Genomic DNA, 15,744 nt, shown 5'->3' on the forward strand with positions numbered 1-15,744 from the left:
CTGACTATTTATTGGAAGGACTGATGCTGAAGCTGAAACTCCAATACTTTGACCACCTGATGTGAAGAACTGACTCATTGGAAAAGGCCCTCATGCTGGGAAAGATTGAAGGCAGGAGAAGAAGGGGATGACAGCAGATGAGATGGTTGGATGGCATCACTGACTCAATGGACAAGAGTTTGAGCAAGCTCTGGGAGTTGGTGATGGACAGGGAAGCCTGGCGTGGTGCAGTCCATGAGGTCACAGAGTCGGACATGACTGAGCGACTGAACTGAACTGAATGAAGTCAGTGCAGGGCCTTGTGCATGACAGCAAGTATGCAGCCCTGAACAAATGCTCATTTTAAAAACATCTCCTGGGGTCTTGGAGCACAGAAAGCCCCACAGTTTAGTCTCATGTTCCGTAATTTTTGTCAATAGATTTTCATTTGCTGCAAAGAATTGAGAATTTCACGGTAGTGGTAGAAATGCTGTGATTGTTAAAAGAGGAGGTGAGAAAATACACCTGCTTGAGCCACCAAGGTCTTGCTGAGGAGGCAGAGGATGCAGACGTTTTTAAATGGCTGCATTTCATTTGTGAGGCTGGCAGTTCGACAGAAGTTTTAAGAAAATTGCTAAACCTTAGGGAATTGCCCTGGAATGAAAGAAAATCAGGCTCATGTTGTGTTTACCACAGCAGACTCCACATTTTGTTGCCATGTCTAAGTCTTCACGAAACGCGTAATATTGCAAAGCCTGTGGTAAGGAGAAAAGGATGAGGTCTTCAGCAGTTTAATTAGTTTGATATTCCTTTTAGAATTCACTGCCATGTTGTCTGTTTCCTCAGGGACCCCCTACTTTCTTCTCCATTTGTGCTAATTAGAAAGAAGCTTAGCTGACAGATTCTAGAAGACAGCTTCCCTCTGCCTGTTGCCTCCTTCTCCTCACTCCTCAGTTGACACCAAAATCCACTACATCCTCTGCACAACTTGTTAAAAAAACATTGTGTTTTTTTTTTTTTAATGTCCCCCTATTCGAAAGAAAAGATCCAGAGACATACAAGGTGTCACTTAAATTTTATTTCTGGTCTCTCCTACCCCCAGGTATCAAATAATAAAGCATTTTGTTTTGGACTTGAGTGTTAATAATTTTCTTCCGAAGAGCTCTTCTTACTTCGGGTGAAGACTGATCGCTTCTGAGGAGAGATATCGTTCAGCTACCAATGAGAGGAGGTTGGGGAGGGGTTTCCATCTGGGCAGGATTACTTGGGAAATGCTTTAGGCCGGTAAGAGATCTGGCACACGGTGCACGTTTCAATCTTTCTTTTCCACTTGGTGTGTAAGGCCCCCAAACCCAATACCTGTCGGGCCAAAGTTTTTGGCATAGCACACTGCAAATGAGAGAGAAGGGGACAAGGGGAGGATGGGCCGGTCAGCACCATTATTTCAGTTCCCTGCATCTGAGCAGTTTTTTTACCTGGGTCAAGCGTCCTTTTTTTTTCTTTTTTTCAGGCATCCTTTTGATAAATGTGTTTATAAGTTACCCTTTAAACAAATTGAACTGTATTTTATATCTGCTTATAAAACTGTTAATGCTCCTTTGCACTCTCCTGTGTGTTCAGAGACGTTTTCTCTTGAGTCCCCATAATCTGGCTGCCAGTTGCTTGCCCAGCCCCGTCGCTTCCCGCCTCCTGCCTCCCTCCCTGCACTCCCGGTACACACTGCCTAGAATGAGCCACGATGTCCCAGCCTCGGTGCCTCTGCACTCACTGTTCCCTGTTCTGGGACCCCCTGCCTCCGAAAGCCAGAGGAAGCTTCTGTCTTCTAAGAAAGCTTTCCTGGATCCCTTTCCCCCTTGCATGCCCTGCATTGTGTGACGTCCTCTACCAGAGCTTGCAGCACTTGGGAATGCAGTTACTCATACTTCTCTGCAGGTTGATCTCCCTGCCAGCTGCCGCAGCATTTTAGAGTTTTCTGGCCCGTGAATGCTGAGGACCCTCTGTATCCGCTACTGCTGGGAGCAGGCAGTCCCCATCAGATACTACATCAGCTTCCACCCAGTCTCATTCTGGGAGAAGCTGGGCCACCTGCAGTCTTGGTTAGCAATGTCCTCCCTCTCCCCTCTCCCCAACTCTAACACACACATTCGGAGATCCTGAGACACCATCATTGAGTGAAAAGGGTGAGAGGACCCTGCGGAGAAGCAGAATAGGGCTAGGAGAGGCTCTGAGAACGGGGACACACTGCCATGGCCCTAAAGCATTCCTTTTTTTTCTCGGCGTCAGGAAGGAGCTAAGCCTCTCTTCCTCTCTGCAAGACAGAGGGATGATGGAGGCAGTTTGGGGCAGACCTGTGAGGACCAGAAAGCAAACCATCTTGTCAGTTCTGTGTGATCACTAAGTGACGTGCAACTTCAGAACCGGACATGTCAGGAAGGAAGGAGGGAGGGAGGAGACAGGTGTGTCTTGATAAATTCAGGAGAAGCCAGAGTTCATCCTCCCCAGCCTCCCATCACCCCTGTCTGCCCAACATGTGGACAAAGCATTCAGGTTTTTGGAAGGGAATGTGATGATTTTGTCCAGAACTGAGGCCCCTTCCAAGGCCAGTCAGGACAATGCTGCCTCTTTGGCCTCCCTGCCGCCAGGTGCCCAGCTGCCCTCAACTTCCCTGAGCATCTGTGAAGTATCAGGTCCCCCAATGTGCTGCTATGGAGGGGCCAGAGGTGGGTCAAGTAGGAGGTTACTTTCCCTTCGGTGGTTGGCTTTGCCCTATGTCCTGGGAGCCCAAACCTGGATCAGGCTGAGAAGCTACGCCTCTAGGCAGGCACAGGCCTCTCAGCAGGGACACAGCTTTCCCTCCCAAGGACCCTCCCTGGGAAAACATCTCAGGAGAGTCTCTGGAACCACTCACCTTTGCAGTAAAGTTCCCCATCTTTGTCAGTGACGTTTGTGGACTCTAGACTCTTCCCACAGATGGCGCAGCGAAAACAGGTCTTGTGCCAAGGCTGTGGGGCACAGGAGAGCAGAGCTGTTGGATATTTAATAGGGCAGGCAGAACATTTGCTTCCTTGTTAAGTCCCCTGACCAGCAGCATATAAAGGAGTGCCCTTGTCTTAATCATTGACCCACCTAATTGGCTCCCAGAAGCATTTTTCCAGGGGTTTGAGGAAAATGAGATACTATGGCTTGGCCAGCGATTCTTAGGACCCCTAAAGCTGGATTATCAAAATGATTTCCATATATATCCCTTCAGAACAGACTAAATAGAAGAAGGATTCCTCTTTCTAGAAGATCAAAAAATAAACTGGAGAGAGGGGAGCTTGGACTTGAGGCAGTGGGTAACATGCTGAATATAAAATGAAAAAAGAAAGGCAAAGAAATATGCCATCATCTAGGGAATTTAGCCTCATTTTTAACTCTCTGTACCTCTTCTTTTTTGTACTGGAGCAAGTTTATTTACAGTGTTGGTTTCAGGTATGCAGCAAAGTGATACGTGTGTGTGTGTGTATTCTTTTTCAGATTCTTTTCCATTATAAGTTAGGAGATACGGAATATAGTTCCCTTGTTTATACAGGTAGGTCCTTGTTATTTATCTATTTTAGATATAGTAGTGTGAGTCAGGCATGACTGAGCGACTTAACTTTCACTTTTCACTTTAATGCATTGGAGAAGAAAATGGCAACCCACTCCAGTGTTCTTGCCTGGAGAATCCCAGGGATGGGGGAGCCTGATGGGCTGCCGTCTATGGGGTTGCACAGAGTCAGACATGACTGAAGCGACTTAGCAGCAGCAGCAGTGTGTGTCTGTTAACCACAAACTCCTAATTTATCCCTCCCCACCCTTCCCCTTTGGTAACTAGAAGTTTGCTTTCTGTGTCTGTGAGTCTATTTCTGTTTTGTAAATAAGTTCATCTGTAACATTTTTTTAGATTCCACATGTAAGTGATATCCTCTGATGCTTGCCCTTCTCTCTCTGACTTAGCATGATCATCTCTAGGTCTATCCATGCTGCTGCAAATGGCATCTTTTCATTAAATGTCTGAGTCATATCCCATTGTGCGCGTGTGTGTGCATTTGTCACCCATTCCTCTGTCGGTAGACATCTATGTTGCTTCTGTGTCTTAGCTATTATAAATAGCGCTGCAGTAAACTTTGGGGCTGATGTATCTTTTCGAATTAAGAGTTTTCATCTTTTCTGACACGTGCCCAGGAGTGGGATTGTGGGGTCATGTGGTGACTCTATTTTTAGTTTTTTAAGGAACTTCCCTACTGTTTCTCATAGTGGCTGTACCAATTTACATTCCCACCAACAGTGCAGGAGGGTTTTCTTCTCTCCACACCCTCTCTAGCGTTTGTTATCTGTAGTCTTTTTGGTATTCTCCTTGTATTTCTGATGGAAGAAAGTTGTGTGGCTTAGATGACCCAGAAGATTGCCTGCCTTCTAGGTATCTGCATGTCTCCCATGTACAGCCCAGGGTCCTCACCTGTATTTAAGTGGCCAGTCCTGGGGTGGAGACAGTCTCTGTATTTGGAGTCAGACTCTCTCTGTGACCTTCCTCCCCGTTTAGTATAAACAGTATCTTTCTCTGTCTTCAGGCTCAAATCCTTGGGTGAACACCCTGGCTTCAGGCCTGAAACTGGAGCTTGTGGACAAGTATGAGTTACTGTCTCAGATGTCGAGGACTCTCCCTATTGCCACAACGTTTCTGAGTGAGGATACTTCTAGCTGCTGTGAGGTGTTTGCTGTGTGCAGCAGTGTGGTGCCAATAGCAGGCTGAGTTATGCAGTGGCCTCGGCTTCGAGAACTGACACTTTGCTGGAAGGACTGGACACTGAAGACAAGGGAGCTTGTGTATCTTTGTATCTCCAGAGCTCCTAGCTAGGTGCCTTCCCTCTAGTGAGTTAATGCATACTGCGTCAAATTCCACTAGTTCCGGTTTCCTAGGGCACTGCAGGGTGACCGTCACAGTCCAGGAAGGCAGGTGAGGATGAGTGTCTCCTAAGTGGCTGCTGGGAGCTAAGGAGGGTCTGCCTCCTTCTCTCATTCCTCCCAACCCAAGGGGTGGAGGTGGACACATCCCCATCTGGCTCCTGTGGAAGTCCTTACCTTACCACCGCCCATCACCTTCTCAGCAGCATAGACTGACTTTCCGCATCGAGGGCACTTCTCCGATGCTCCAAACTTCGCGAACTTGGAAGGGTTGCTGCTGGTGGTGGCTGAACGTGCCTGCTTTGGGGACCTGGTGGAAATAGACAAACGAATGAAACCTATAGACTTCCCTTGGCAAATAGTATGAGCTGTGTGACCTTGAGCAAGCTACTAAACTTCTCTGCGCCTTAGATCCTCATCTGAGGAGTGGGAATAGTTACAGTGCCTTCCCCACTGTAACCTTCCTCACTGTTGAGAAGGTTAAATGAGGCCAGGTAACTAAAGCGCTTAGAGCAGCACCTGCCTGGCATGCTGTAAGGGCTAATGAATGTTAGCCAGAATTCATTTACACCTTTCCTTTCTGTTGTAAAGCACTTAGCAAGTGTTCCATGTACGCAGCTTGTGTTATTGCTGTTGTTGTGTTATTATCCTGATTGCACATTTAGGGTTATCTGTACCATCTGGAAACCCACAGGTCTGCTTTCCAAAATGAGTAAAAATATTACAAGGCAAGATAGCATCTTGACAGTTGATACTAAACAAACCATAGTCCAATGAGCTGATGCCTTCCTTGTCACAATTCAGATTGTCACCCTGCATCCAAAGGTCACCTGCCCTCTTGAGAGCCATGTCTAAGATAGAGGTACAATAATAACCCTGTGTTTCCTTATCTTTTGGTGTTTCCTTGCACATTTATCGTTTGAGTCTCATAACCCTCTAAAGTAGGTAGGAGTAGCTGGAGAGTAAGGGCCAGAGGAGTAACTGCCCAAGGTCAGCAGCTCATAACTGGTGGAGCTGGGATGAAAGCCAGGTCTCCAGACTCTCTTTCTGTCTCTGCAGCACCCCAGAAAAAGCCCTAGCATAGAAAAGTGAGCTTTGGGTAATGTGAAGCAGAGATTGCAGCTGGTAGCATCTTTCTTTTTAAAATAGCATCTTCAGTTGGAGTTGAGTGATGAGAAAAATTTAAATGGCAAATCACACATCCCTGCACTTTTACAGGCTCTACCATGGGCTGTGCTCTTTGAAAGGGACCAGATGACTCTTCAGATGCTCTCACTGATCTCTGGGGGACGCTGCCCTCCACTGGGCTGGGCCTTTCTGCCAGTCCCATTGCAGAGCTGAGCCCGGGTACCAGCTGGCCAGACAGCAGCTGCAGGCCAGTGACTGTCAGTCTATATACTCAGTTTTGGGCTGGAGGTCAGCGCGATCATCAAGTAGAACAGACTGGTAGATGGAGGTGGCACAGTGTGAAATCCCTGCTTCTCTAGGATAATGCTAGGGAAACCTCAACACTGTCCTGGGAACAGACAGGGCAGCTAGGAGACCCGCAGAACAGTCATAATTGATTGTTTACTCAGCACAGTCCATCCCCACAGACCCACTCCCCCCTACAAGGCAGACATTAGTCATCTTACAACCCAAGGGGAGAGATATTTCAGCGACAAACACACAGAGAAGGGCCATTGCGTCCCTGCCGTCTATATGTAATTTACACGGAAATACTCAAAGCGGAAGGGAAGAGACTCCATGCAGTTTTGCAAAGGTCAAACAATAGGACATCTGTACATTCTGGGTTTTTTCTTGAGATGCAACCCAAGAGCTATGGTGTAAAAGTAATTGCCCTTTAGAAAGGCAGATAATTTAAAGAGAGTCTTTGGAGAGATGACACATTGTTAGAACTTGGCCAGACTGAGTATTCCTGTTGTTGGCCAGTCAACAATGGGGTCCATTCTCCCATCTCCAGAAAACGTTGCCATGGGAACAGAATGAACTCCCCTGAGAGCTGGGGCTTTACTGGCAGGGAGAAGCGGGGCAGTAACTCACTGTTGGAACTGGAGTCCCAGGTGTTCGCCTGTGTCCGTGCTGAGGCAGCCAGCGCCTTGTCCATACCCGATCCCTTTGGGGCCGTACCTGCGCCCGTAGCAGACCTTACAGTAGATCTCTGACTCGTGAGCGGCCACCGTGGTGCTGTCCAGCGCCTTCCTGCAGGCCACTGCCGCGGAAAGGAGGGCCAGGGAGTTAGGGCTGCAATTTTCCCCTCCTTCCCTGCACCACTAGTGCAAGGGCCCCCTTGCCAAGGACCAGAGGTTCCAGCACAAGGGGCCCCCCAAGCCGAGCATACAGCTTTGATTCCTGACCTGTGCCTCTGCCCTGAGACATAGATTTCCAAGACAGTCCTGTTTCACAGGTGAGGAAATGGGAGCACAGAGAAGGGAAGTAGTGTTTTCAGCGGTGCCCAGCTAGAAAGAGGTGGCAACCAGTGTGTGGTCTCAGACCAACCAAGAATAGTTGTCCTTGAGCGTCTCACCCCGAATGACATCGGGAAGTGTGAGTGTTTATGTGTGGGGCTAAGCAGGGGGTGAGGCAGGGGAGGAACTTATTTTTTTCTTAATCACATCAGAATCAGCACTGAGCAGTTTCTCTATTTAAAATGGACTCTGTTCAGGATTGGGAACTCATGTACACCCGTAGCTGATTCATGTCAATGTATGGCAAAACCAATACAGTATTGTAAAGCAAAATAAAGTAAAAATAAAAATTATAAATAAATAAATAAAATGGACTCTGAAGAGCACTGTGATATTCAGGGAGATAATTACTGCTGAGACTACTTTTGATCCAGTTATGCAGGGGACATAATGAAAGGGTAGACCTGCTCTTAGGCTTCTATTGACTCAAGTCACTGTAATCACCTAATATAAAGTATGGGTGATACTTTACATTAGTATAATTATTACATATATTATACATAGTACATAAGACTGTTTTTCCAAAAAGAAGATTCATAGAAAATCTTCTATTAATTAAAATTTTCAATTGATAGAAAAATTTTTGTCAACTTGAATAAATATGTGTTTAAGGATGTAAATGAAGATGTCAAATACCCACTTCTAATATTTAATCATATAAATAAAAAATATATTGCTTTGGAGACATTAGCTTTTTTCTAATCTTACACAAATTCAGGAAACAAATTGCATCCAAATTATTTCTCTGCATCTTCACCTTCAACATCTCCCTCTCAACAGTGTCTTCCTGAGGCAGCTGGCCCAGCTCCCCAGAGCAGCTCATACCCACGTCTGTCTGTATCTGAGAGGCAACCCTGTCTCCTTGAGCAGGAAGCTGTCACCTTGAAATCTGTGTCTCAACAAGAAGTAGCTAATAACAATAATATTAGAGCAGCTTTAAAAGTATGTAGGATTTCCACAGCTTAATACCTTGCTGTATCACGTTGTAATGATGAGCCTTAAAGACTGTTTATGGTGATACAGAGGCTCATAATAGTGAGGTCATATCCCCAGGAATAATAACACACGTGCGTTCAATTTGTTTGCCTCCTTTTTAGAAAACCAGTTCCATTAAGTGGCCTCTATAAGCAATCCAACGTTTAATGAGATTGTTTCAAGCTAATATGCCTTTCTCAAATGGTAATTTATTTTTTTTTTTAAAGTAAGTAATTGAATACGAGAGAGAGAGAAGATACGGTGGTAGAAGAGGTGGGGTTGGCCAGAAGTCGGTGCTTATATGGCTGGAGAAACAGGCATATGGGAGTTCATTAAACAGTTATGTCAATATTATGTGTGTTAAATTTTCTGATTAAAAAAGTTTAAATAAACTGAGAGACTCTCCTGTAGCATAAGAGACTTTATAAGGCTTTGAAGCCAAGGTGAACCCTTTTTGTGAGGAATAATTTTGGGGGGGAATGCCTTATATTTCAGCATATTAAGTATATACCTATCTCTGCCCTTCTTATTGCTGTTCTTCCTAATCTCCAGAACAACTTGTTGAATATGTATTGATGTTAGAGACTGAGTTCTTTGAGGGAAAAACTGTTTTACTATCCCCAGAACACAGCACAGAGCCTAGTCCTCTGTAAACATTTGTTGAGTGAATGAGTGACGGATTGATGCATGCATGCGTGCGTGAAGATCAGTGACTTGTCTGTGATCATACAGCAGTAAACTGCAGAGCCAGCCTCAGATCCCTTTGACCCTATTCCACCGCTCATTCCCATCACTCCAGGACTTCCTGGGCCCTGTCTTGTCCTAAACAATCCTGTAGCCACTCCCTGGCTTCTGACCAACTTTCACACCCAGGCGCAGCAGAGTTGTGCTGTGCAATACCATAGCCACCTGGCCACCACATGAAGTAATAATGTGTGTATTGGTGACACGTTGAAATTATTATTTTTTATATGTTGGGTTGAATGTTTAAAAATTTCGCCTGTTTCTTTTTATGTTTTTAAAAATAGAGTTACTAGAAAAAGTTTCTATATGTGGCTTGCATTATAGTTTTTTTGGATAGCGCTGGTAGGGAGGATTAAGATCTGTCTAGAAGTTTGGAGAACCCTGGCCATGGGACAGACTAAGGCAGACTTTGCCTCTATTTCCAGCAATTACAGAGTGACCTATGGACAGATCAGTCTTGCGATGAAACTATAGGAAAGCATGCCCACTCCAGAATCCTTCTGTCCACCGCTGCTGCAACCTGCTCAGATCCCTATCCCACCCGCAAGTTCTAAGGAGAATATTCAAGGGTTGAAAGGGATGTAAATGCTTACATCCTTTCTACACGGTCCATTCAACAGGGCATCTTCCTGCGTCCTGGGAAAGACAAGACACCTTTCACCATGGAAAGCATTGCTATCATTGCCTGCTCCCACTCAGATATCCAAGTTGACGAAAGGAGAATAAACGGCTAGAGAACTGGACTTCAGGTGAAGAACCCCAGCTTTCTGCTTATAACAACTTGTGTGTCAGGTATAACCATCTCTGTTTTATAAATGGGGAAATTGAGGCTCACCATGGTGAAATGACATACATGGGCACACAGTTACATGGCAGGGTTCAGACTCAAACCCTAGTCATTTTTACTCTGATTCCAATGTTCTTTCCAGTATTGCTTATCCCTACTCTTTTAAAAGAACATTCGCTGTTTTTGGATAGAAGTCAGAAGGTTACGGAATAAATCCTCTTGAGCAATGACTTCTGGATAATTGTGAGGATAATGGTGAATCTGACGGATGTGTATGATGACTTAAAATTAACTACCCATCATTAAAACCTGAAACGTTGGTAAATTTGCCAGTCCCATCACAGCAGCATTTTCCCCTGTTCCTTGGTGAGAATTATGTTTATTGTGGGAGGTACAGGATAATGGAAACTTCTGCAGCAGATAAAACATTACTGTTACTGGAGGATGAAGGGGCTCTATCCCCTAACAGATGGAGCACAACCCTTGAAGTTCTGTATGAAACAGTTTGAGGCAGCGTGATGCCTTGTGGCTGCTGGGTAAGACATGGGGGTGGATGGAGGACTAGGCGGGGAGAGCGTCTGCCAAATGTCGAGTAAGATGAACCCTTAAGCCAGACCTACTGGAGGGAAGCAAAGAAGGTAAGTGCCCAAAACAGAACTGCTCTCCTAAAATGGGGAAAAGCTGCTAGGAGACTAGAAGGCAGTCGGGTTGAGGAGACTAGACTGGGATTTGAAGGTACAGACTGTGCTCTTGGCTCTGTTGCAGATGCCTGTGACCCAGGCTTAGAGATGAGAATGACTTGTCCAGAGTCACATGAGTTGGGCAGAGCCTGACTCCTGGGTGGACCACAGAGTTTTAAATGTCCCCCTAGTTTTGACATTTGTGGAAGTGTGTCCAGCAGGGGACGGTAAAGATTCCCCTTGTCAAGTTGATGGTGCCCCAAATTCTTCCCTTTCTGACCCTTTCAGAATCAGCCCCTGCTGTCCCCTCACCTGACACTGGTTTTTTCTTAGGAAAGGCCCATTGCAGCTGGCTTCAGTGACCGCTGGCCTGTGGGAACAACCCATTGAGCCAAATCCACCCTGGCTGCAGATAAGTGATGGCTTCCTTTCTCTGCCAAGTCATACTTTGTAAATATCACCACAGGGTCAGGGTTTTTACCACTGGGAGCTTGTTCTGATTCTGAGCTGCAAGGAAACTGCCTCTGAGCCAGGCACATGGTTGGAGAGCGGGTGCTTAGGAGAGCACTGTCCCTTCTTTAGGCCATGCCCAGCGTGATAGTCCTAACAAGGTCCCAGGAGATGCTGATGCTGTGGGTCCCGGGGCCATCTGCTGAGAACGGCTGATACACAGTAACTGTGGCTAAGGGTGAGCTTTGGCGTGCCCTTGGCATGCTGAGGGACTGTCATGGTGTTTGCATCCAACTCACTGCAGTGGAAACAGGTCTTGTGGAAACTCCTTCCATTGCACTGGATTTCTTCCGCGTGGTAGACGGTCTTTTCACAGGCTCCACATTTCGCTCCTCCACCCCAGTTTGGCATCTTGAAGACTCTCTGATCAAGGTCAAATCTAGCAGGATATAAATCAAATACCCTCAGTTTAGGTGGCCTCCAGAGTGAACCATTCACGGTTGACATATACACACTACTGTATATAAAATAGGTAACTAATAAGGACAGGGAACATCACTCGATACACTGTAATGACCTGTATGGGACAAGAATCTTAAAAAGAGTGGATATATTTATAATGGATTCATTTTGCTATGCCGCAGAAAGTAACACAACATTGTAAATCAACTATACTTCAATTAAAAAAAAAAAAAAGAACCAATCCTTAGCAGCCCTGTGGTCTGCAGACCAGGATCAAGCCCCAGTTTGTTGGTGGTCCATCATTCATTCAGCAAATGGTTACTGTGTGTAAGTCAACGGATAAGCTCAGACACTCAGGGCAAGCTCTGAGCCAGTCACGAATAAGCTCAGACACTCAGGGCAAGCTCTGAGCCAGTCACTTTGCCACTGTGGGTCTCAGTTTCCTCTTTTGTTAAAAATTAATAGTCCTTCTTCCTGTGTACCTCACAGGGTTCTCAGAAAGAATGGATTAACTGGTTTTGTGTATCTGAAATTGTATGCAAATATTCAGTATTGTTATTTCCTTCCATCTAGGTGTTTTTTAAACTGTTCCACCAGAAGTGGGAATAGCCTATGAAAACTGTATGTTATCTAGCTAAGCGTTTCTTGAGTCACCTTGGATCTTGCTAAGATGCAGATTCTGCTTTGGTTGATCTGAGAAGGGGAGGAAGTTCTGCATGTCTCAGACTCTGGGATAAGCGGATGCTGCTAGGAGTGAACCACCCTTTGGTTAGCAAAGCCTTCACCAATCTTGCATGTGTGCTGAGTCACTTCAGTCATGTCCGACTCTGTGCAATCCCATGGACTGTAGCCTGCCAGGCTTCTCTGTCCACAGGATTCTCTAGGCAAGAAGACTGGAGTGGGTTGCTGTGCCCTCCTCCAGGGAATCTTCCCCACCCAGGCATCGAACCCACATCTCTTAGGTCTCCTGCATTGTTTGCTGATAAGTCACTTCAGTCGTGTCCGACTCTGTGCGGCCCCAGAGATGGCAGCCCACCAGGCTCCCCTGTCCCTGGGATTCTCCAGGCAAGAACGCTGGAGTGGGTTGCCATTTCCTTCTCCAATGGGTGAAAGTAGGCAGGGTCTTTACCACTAGTGCCACCTGGGAAGCCCTGAAAAATATATATATACACATGTAATATTTTAAAACTCTCTTCAGATTCATTTCATCTACACATTAATTCCTTTCTAAGAAATATCATTGCACAGGCAATGAGCTATGTTGTCACCACACTAGATTAGTGGTTTGGAAACCTACCTCCTGCCTTTAGGGCTGCTGGCAACTTGCCGTGTGCATGGAAATGAACTTCATAGGGTCTCTGTTTTCCCACCTGTGCTATGAAGAGAGTCCTTTTCTTTGCTGCTTCACAGTGTTGTTTAAAGGATGTGCAGGAAGGTACTTAACACTGCTCTCAGGGACAGGTGTGATTCCAGGAGCCAGGTGATGTTCCTGTGAGTCTGCCCACATCCTTTAAGCACCTTCTGTTGCCAGGAGCTGCTGACAGCCAGCCCCAGGCCACCCTAGTCCCCTCACTAGAGAACTATGTTTCAGAGATACCAGGTTAGGAGAGACATCAAGAATTTTTTTTCTCTTTCCTTCTGTGTCTGTGTGTAAGAATAAATCCAGTTTTCAATTTCCCCAGAGCAGAACTAAAATAAGCTATCAATGCTCAGTGAAATCTCTGAAATCCTGTCAGTCCCAGGGGCCTGAATTTTCTCTGGGATCCTTTGGTTTGTAAGAAGCCTCGTGTGTCATCTTGTCATTGGCACCAAGCATTCTCAGACCATTCCAAGTGGCTGCTTCGACTTTCTCCTTCCCTTCCAGGAAGCCAGTCACCTTCTTATAATAGTTGGCTATTAACACTAAGCCTCCTGGGTCACCTGGTATGGATTGTGTCTTCCAGCCTCATAACAGAGACAGGTTTTGCTAAGAAACAGAAGGTAAATAGCAAACAGATCATGGAACCCAGTACTAGGATAAAAGGGAAACTCTCCATCTAAATGCTTTACAAGGAGCTTTCCTCGCTTCCAAAAACGGGTTAGGTTAGCCAGAAACATCCTACCCTTCCTCTCAGAGAAACAAGCTCTTCTTTTTATCCAATAAAATCTTAGAAAATATAACCACACCATGAGGCTTGTGGGATCTGAGTTCCCCAACCAAGGATTGAACCCTGGGCCCTTAGCAGTGAAAGCGCCAAGTCCTAACCACTGGGATGCATGCATGCTCAGTTGCTTCAGTCTTGCCCCACTCTCTGTGACCCCATGGACTGGTAGCCCTGCCAGGCTCCTCTCTCCATGGGATCCTCCAGGCAAGAATACTGGAGTGGGTTGCCTTGCCCTCCTCCAAGGGATCTTCCTAACCTGGGGACTGAACCCACGTCTCCTTTGTCTCCTGCATTGCAGGTGGATTCTTTACCCACCGAGCCACCTGGGAAGCCCCCTAACTACTCCTCCAGGAAATTCCCCAAAAGGTTTTTTAAAAAGGAAACCTTTAGTGCTATTTCTATAGTTCAGGTTGTTCAATATAGTGGCAAGAGTGATGGATTTTTAATTGAAAGGCTTGGGGTCAAATCTGCATTCATTCATTCATTCATTTATTTAATCACCATGCATTTACTACCACCTATCATGTGTCAATGTATCATGTGTCATGTATTGAGCTTCCCTAGTAACTCAGTTGGAGAAGGCAATGGCGCCCCACTCCAGTATTCTTGCCTGGAAAATCCCATGGACAGAGGAGCATGGTAGGCTATAGTCCATGGAGTTGCTAAGAGTCCGACAGGACTGAGCGACTTCACTTTCACTTTTCACTTTCATGCATTGGAGAAGGAAATAGCAACCCACTCCAGTGTTCTTGCCTGGAGAATCTCAGGGATGGGGGAGCCTGGTGGGCTGACGTTATTGGGGTTGCACAGAGTTGGACATGACTGAAGCAACTTAGCAGCAGCAGCAATAACTCAATTGGTAACAAATCCTCCTGCAATGCAGGAGACCCAGTTCAATTCCTGGGTTAGGAAGATCCTCTGGAGAAAGGGATAAACCCCTCTTGGGCTTCCCTTGTGGCTCAGCTGCTAAAGAATCCGCCCACAATGCAGGAGACCTGGTTCGATCCCTGGGTTGGGATGATCCCTTGGAGAAGGGAAAGGCTACCCACTCCAGTATTTTGGTCTGGAGAAGTCCATGGGCTGCATAGTCCATGGGGTTGCAAAGAGTCAGACACGACTGAGCGACTTCACTTTCACCTTTCACTTTCTGTCATCTGTCGGACACTGCACTAATTTCTTGGTGAGGGAATAAAGGAGGAGAAAGCTTATAAAGATGGGTACTTTGTGTCCCATTCCCTAGCCTTGAGAAGCCCACATTCTAGGAAGATATCTAGGAAGATAGGCAAGAACCAGAATACTCTGTACCAGAGAAGAGTCTTTTGGGATGAGTCGGACATGACTGAAGTGACTTAGCAGCAGCAGCAGCATGCAAATTTAAAGGAGGAAATGACTTACCCACTTACCTACATTTAGATTGGGGACGAAAGCAGTGAGTTGTTAGAGGATCACAGAAAACCTCACATCTACATGGGGAGTGGAAGGTGAATAAGAGTTTACCAGACAGAGAAAAGGAAAAAGGACATTTCAGGCAGAGAAAAGAGCACACAGAAAGGTTTGGTGATCTTAAAACACCCTGAAAGAGTTCAAATTGTTTATATTTTACTTTCAGGGATAGAGTAGACTTTTAATATTGCAACCTCATGTATACACAAGATGAGGCATAAAAAGTAGACATTTGGGGGTGATATTTTAGCCAACTTCTTTTTCCAAGATCCATCCTTCTCTGACTAAAGATTATACATTTTTGGAAAAGGGTAAAATCAAGTAATTTTGCTCATGTTCATTTTGATCCTGAGTTTCAACATAATATAAAATAGAGAAGAAATGTAATACATATCTAGAAATGTGATTTGTGAAATTAATGACATGAAAAATTTCAATGAAAACAACCCCAGGTCAAATTTCTCATTTCACATCTTCAATGGAGATTTCATTGGCATGTTTTGCAATTTAATGGGAGACAGAGATGCCTCTTAGAGGGACTGTGTGTGTGTGTGTGTGTGTGAGTGAGTATGTGTGTGTGTGTTCAGCAGTTGTCCACACATGGTACTTTTCAAAGTAAGTATAAGATTACAGATAATAGCTATTCACAAGGTAATGGAGCCTGCACAGGTTGTTTTTAAGTGATC

At 45.6% G+C, this 15,744-nt stretch overlaps 1 protein-coding gene across 2 annotated transcripts; it reads right to left on the reverse strand.

Annotated features, from left to right (window-relative positions):
- Nucleotides 1-1,272: 1,272 nt before the first annotated feature.
- On the reverse strand, nt 1,273-11,420 carry CSRP3 (cysteine and glycine rich protein 3). 2 transcript variants are annotated; one of them, XM_068978241.1, is made up of 5 exons: nt 11,309-11,420; nt 6,949-7,117; nt 5,101-5,215; nt 2,888-2,981; nt 1,273-1,368 (listed from the first exon to the last, which is right to left on the reverse strand). In XM_068978241.1, exons 1-5 carry the CDS (start codon nt 11,418-11,420, stop codon nt 1,292-1,294), a joined length of 567 nt encoding a protein of 188 aa, XP_068834342.1. In that variant the 3' UTR covers nt 1,273-1,291. The 2 variants fall into 2 exon arrangements, with proteins under 2 accessions (XP_068834342.1, XP_068834341.1); XM_068978240.1 differs by having other exon boundaries at nt 5,083-5,215.
- Nucleotides 11,421-15,744: the final 4,324 nt, after the last annotated feature.

This window comes from Capricornis sumatraensis, chromosome 8, assembly GCF_032405125.1.
Source record: "Capricornis sumatraensis isolate serow.1 chromosome 8, serow.2, whole genome shotgun sequence".
Lineage (NCBI taxonomy): Eukaryota > Metazoa > Chordata > Mammalia > Artiodactyla > Bovidae > Capricornis > Capricornis sumatraensis.